Below are 4,614 nucleotides of genomic sequence, written 5' to 3'. Positions count from 1 at the left end.
ATAGATAGATAGATAGATAGATAGATAGATAGATAGATAGATAGATAGATAGATAGATGATAGATATTCTTGGCCGATAGGAGTAGGAAAACAAAACATTTCCATGAATGAGTAGCAATTTTTCTCGGTGTCGGCTACTCACCGCTAGACGGCTGGCTGACATCTTCGGAGTTGGATTTCAATGCACAAGCGCATGCGATGAAAACACGACGATGAAATTTTGTGTTTGACATTTCTCCGGTTGCTGCATGCGATGTTTCACGCACCGCACTTCGTGTTGCTTTTCACGAAAGAATCAAGGAAAGTTATCTCGGTTTGATATCGTGGAATAATTCTAGGATTTTAGCATTTTTTTACAGTAAAGGTAAGTTTACAACAATAAGAATCACCTTCCTCATATGACAAACCGCATCCATCCGCAGAATGGTCAGCGAAATCCCCGAAAAGCTGCAAATTGGCCCCAAGGTTGGCGCAAGCTATCCGCTCTCGGTTCAGTACTGCGGCAACTGCTCGATGCCCCTGGAATACTGCGAATACTATCCGGAGTACGAGAAGTGCAAGCAATGGCTGGAGAAGAACCTTCCGGTGGAGTTCGAACGGTTGAAAACTGGTGCGACGGCAACGGGAACGACAGCAGGAGCCACCGGATCCGGCGAAGGAGGAGCAGCCGGTGGAACTGAACCAGAAGGAGCAGCGGCCGGAGAGGAAGACAAAAAGCGACAGAAACGGGGTGGCAAGGGCATGATGAAGACGAAAAAGGTCAAGGATGACGGACCGAAGAAGATTTGCGTATCCCGGTCGGCCCGCGGCAAGAAGAAGTCCGTCACGGTGGTCACCGGAATGGCCACGTTCGATGTCGACCTCAAGGTGGCTGCGAAATTCTTCGGAACCAAATTCGCCTGCGGCTCGTCCGTAACCGGAGACGACGAGATTGTGATCCAGGGTGACGTCAAGGATGACTTGTTCGATGTGATTCCAGAAAAGTGGCCGGAAATCGACGAGGACTTTATCGAAGATCTGGGCGATCAGAAGCGATAGGTCATCGGAATAAATGGAAATGGCAGGGATTCCTCTTTCTTCGCGTGTAACCAGTAAGTGTAATAAACTCTTTTAAACATTTATCCTATTTCTTAATATAAGAAACGAAAGAACTCATTTACCTTCTATTCTTGACCTTCTGTCTGTTGACCCGTTTCCACTCGCAGTTTGGCCGCACATTCAAGAATGTGGTTCACCTGTTCATCGGTTAGCCGCTCGTCCGAGTCTTCTATCATGATCTGAATGTGCAGCGCCGACGCCGGCGGATCGTTGATCATCATCAGACACTCATTCTTCGTCAGGTTGAACTGTTTCATGCTCTGGAGGAATTCCACTACCGATTCGGAGGTTTGTTCCTTGCAGGGCGTATCCTCCAGGTATTGTAGCGTTTCGTACGTGATGGTGGCCAAGTTCCGGAGGCCGTGCTTTTTCTTGCTGCTTTTCGTGTTTTTAAGCGTTGCCATAACCTCGAAGTTGGTCAGAATGGCAGCGTTTGGGTTGACGCTGGAATTGAAACGATATTTTTAGAGATTTGGAACAAACTTAGCCGGGACTGTGGACTTACATTTCCATTGCAGATTCTGGAACTATTCCTGGCCAATATAATAATTTTTACGGGCGGCTATCCGAATAGAATCGAAGGATTGCGGGATACGAAACACTTGTTTTGTTTTGTTTTGCTTCTCCTTCAATTTTCGATGTTTAGAAAACGGGAACCGTCAAAATCGCAAAACAAAATTGGGCGATGTACATCGTAATCATCGCAGAAAAATCTCGCGTGACTTTTCAAAGAGACCGACCGCATTAAATCTATTCTCAATTGGGTTCTTTAGGGGTATCCTCGGGGGTATCCAGATTATTTCATACCGTCTACCCTCGTTGGTTTGACCGCATCTAATCTGAACACTTTTTAATTAGACCCCCTCTAATCTGCACATCGTTCAAACTAAAAATTGTTCAAACGTCATTCTGCTCATGGAACGGGGTGAAACGGAACGCATAATCAAAACAAAACAGCAAAAAGGGTTGCCATCAGTTTGTTTTCCCATGCCCACAGGGTTACTAGAAGTTCAAATTAAAAAATGAACCCCGTTGGTTTGCATAAGGTGTCGTTCAAACCAACGGGGGTAGACGGTAATCGGATTCTCCGCCTGAAAATTAGTCAAAATCTAAAATCAGGCCAAACATTTCAATAGTGTAATATATTAAACTACCTACTTTTATAGCTATAATTATGGCATTGTAGAATTAGCAATAGATGTCAAGAGAAGTAGCTTTTTATCTTGATTGTGAATAATTATATTGCCTATTGTCTATCTACCTATTGACTTTCGGCTGTATAGATATAAATAGCCTGCATCACCTAGAATAAGCCTCTTTTGTATTTCATCCGTTTAATATTGTTCGTGCAGTTGAAAATCGGAATTTTTGACACGCGAAAATCGATGTTTCTCCTAAACCGTGTGTTAGATATGGTCAATCTTTATTGGAATCGGAACTTAAACTAATTATTACAAAGTAATTTTCATCTACGGTTACTCTGATGATTGTTTGGTCGGTTGCGTAGCACCGATAATTGGACGCCGCAGATCGAGTCGTCGCGTTGAACCGAGCATTGAACGCAACACGTCGCCGAAACGCTAGTCGCCGCTCCAGATGCAATACGCCACAACTACTCTTCCCCCAAGCGCCGTGGTGGCAGCACAACTCGATTGAACCTAGTTACGTACGACCCGGCCGGTGGTGGTTGCTGTCTGGCCCGCTCCTCCGTGTCTGACTTGCCCAACGAGCCGTATTCCGACTCTTCACTAGATGCATCATTCGGTTGCGCACCTGCGCCTGTGGGTTGTCTTGCTTCGTCGTCATAGTCATCGAAAGGGTATTTCAACAACTGATGGCTTCTGCGCTTGATAAATCCTAGATCGTCCGAAACGCACTCGTATAGGACAGCTCCAATCTTCTTGACGATCTTTGCTCGTACCCATAGTGGCTTCTTCGGATTTCGGTAGTCTCTTGCATAGACTGTCTCACCAATCTTGAATACCGTTCTCTTCTGTTTGAGGTGGTGTTCTTCAATCTTCTCGCGTTGTCGTTTTTCGTGATTTACCTTCAGCTTGTCGAAACGGATTCTCATCTCTCTTCCGAACATCAATTTGAAGGGACTTTCACCGGTTGTCGCGTGCTTGGTGGCGCGATACATCTCCAGATATGCGCTCAACTGCAACGATACCGACTTTCGCTGGAACGCCGGATCCGATGATAGCTTCTTCAACGCGTTCTTGGCTGTTTTGACTGCGTTCTCTGCAGCACCATTGGAACAAGGGCTGTAGGGTGCTGTCCGCAAGTGCTTGATCCCCCGGGATGAACAAAAATCTTGAAACTCCTCCGAAGAAAATGCAGTCCCGTTGTCGGACACCAGTGTACCGATGGAACCGAATCTGCCGATGAATTCGGAGATCTTCTCCACTGTTTCCTTCGAAGTCAGCGTGCGTACTGGAAACACCTCGATCCACTTGCTGTGTCTATCCACCATCACCAGGAACTCAGCACCACGAAACGAAAAATGATCAACGTGGACTCGATCACAAGGGGCGCTGGTTAAACGCCACGGGGAAATTGGATCGCTTCGCTCTGGTCGCTGCTGCATGCACATCTCGCACTTCTTACCCATGTCCTCGATTTCTTTGTCCAGGGATGGCCACCAAAAATATGACCTGGCCAAACTCTTCATTTTCACGATTCCCAGGTGTACTGAATGGAGCTCGTCTAGCAAAAACTTCCTCAGCTTGGTTGGAACTACAATCCGGTAGCCCCAAAGTAGAACTCCTTCTTCAACGCTCAGCTCATCACGCTTCCGGTGGAAAACCTTCAGGTCCTCTTCTTGGATCATTTGCGGCCAACCAGATTTAACGTATTCAGCTACACGGCTCAACAACTTGTCACGGCGGCTTTCGACGATGATCTGCTTGCGCTCCACCAATGAACGAGTCTCAACTTCCACAAAATTCAGGAAACTTACCGCTTCGTCCTCGTCTTCTTCGCTTCCGTCGTTACCAATGGGGTGTCTTGACAAAAAATCCGCTGGAACGTTTCGAACTCCTTTCACATGTTGAATCTCGTAGTCACAGTTCGACAGGAAAACTGCCCATCGCTGCCAACGTCCAGCTGCTGTCTCCGGAACACCCTTAGGACTAAAGAGGCTTGTCAAAGGCTTGTGATCCGTCATGAGCTTGAAGTGCCGTCCTTGCAGGAAAGTGTTGAACTTGTTGATTCCGTAATAGATGGCCAGTGCTTCTTTGTCGATCACGGAATATCCTGCATCGTGCTTCTTGAACACCCTCGATGCAAAAGATATCGGTCGTTCACTCTTGCCCGGAAACTCATGAACGATAACATCTCCAATTCCTTCTGTGAAATGCCGAACTGCCACGGGAAAAGGGATCACTCTCCAGAGCACGTTTCCACACGTCTTACCTGCTCGCTGGTCCAAACCTGAAAGAGGTCGATGCAATGGCGGTTGCTGGTAAGAGCGCGTGACGAGGGCACTCTCGGTGAGTGTTAACGCAGGGTTGTCAT

The 4,614-nt window shown here is 46.9% G+C and overlaps 3 protein-coding genes across 3 annotated transcripts; 1 reads left to right on the top strand and 2 right to left on the bottom strand.

The window, feature by feature from the left end:
- Positions 1-214: 214 nt before the first annotated feature.
- LOC109422009 (density-regulated protein homolog) lies at positions 215-1,119 on the top strand. The gene is made up of 2 exons (XM_019696652.3): positions 215-364; positions 423-1,119. Exon 2 carries the CDS (start codon positions 424-426, stop codon positions 1,036-1,038), a length of 615 nt encoding a protein of 204 aa, XP_019552197.2. The 5' UTR covers positions 215-364; position 423; the 3' UTR covers positions 1,039-1,119.
- LOC115256527 (DNA-directed RNA polymerase III subunit RPC9) lies at positions 1,068-1,769 on the bottom strand. Its single transcript, XM_029855213.2, has 2 exons — positions 1,604-1,769; positions 1,068-1,542 (listed from the first exon to the last, which is right to left on the bottom strand). The coding sequence occupies exons 1-2, from the start codon at positions 1,609-1,611 to the stop codon at positions 1,164-1,166; spliced, it is 387 nt and encodes a 128-aa protein (XP_029711073.1). The 5' UTR covers positions 1,612-1,769; the 3' UTR covers positions 1,068-1,163.
- Positions 1,770-2,710: 941 nt separating this feature from the next.
- On the bottom strand, positions 2,711-4,614 carry LOC109414732 (uncharacterized protein K02A2.6-like). Its single transcript, XM_062854133.1, has 2 exons — positions 4,602-4,614; positions 2,711-4,530 (listed from the first exon to the last, which is right to left on the bottom strand). Exons 1-2 carry the CDS (start codon positions 4,612-4,614, stop codon positions 2,711-2,713), a joined length of 1,833 nt encoding a protein of 610 aa, XP_062710117.1.

Source organism: Aedes albopictus, chromosome 1 (genome assembly GCF_035046485.1).
Source record: "Aedes albopictus strain Foshan chromosome 1, AalbF5, whole genome shotgun sequence".
Classification (NCBI taxonomy): Eukaryota; Metazoa; Arthropoda; class Insecta; order Diptera; family Culicidae; genus Aedes; species Aedes albopictus.
This window is presented reverse-complemented; position numbering and strand designations above follow the sequence as displayed.

Excerpts from the sequence above, each read along its gene's own strand:
- LOC109422009 (XM_019696652.3), top strand. The coding sequence starts at position 424 with ATGGTCAGCGAAATCCCCGAAAAGCTGCAAATTGGCCCCAAGGTTGGC.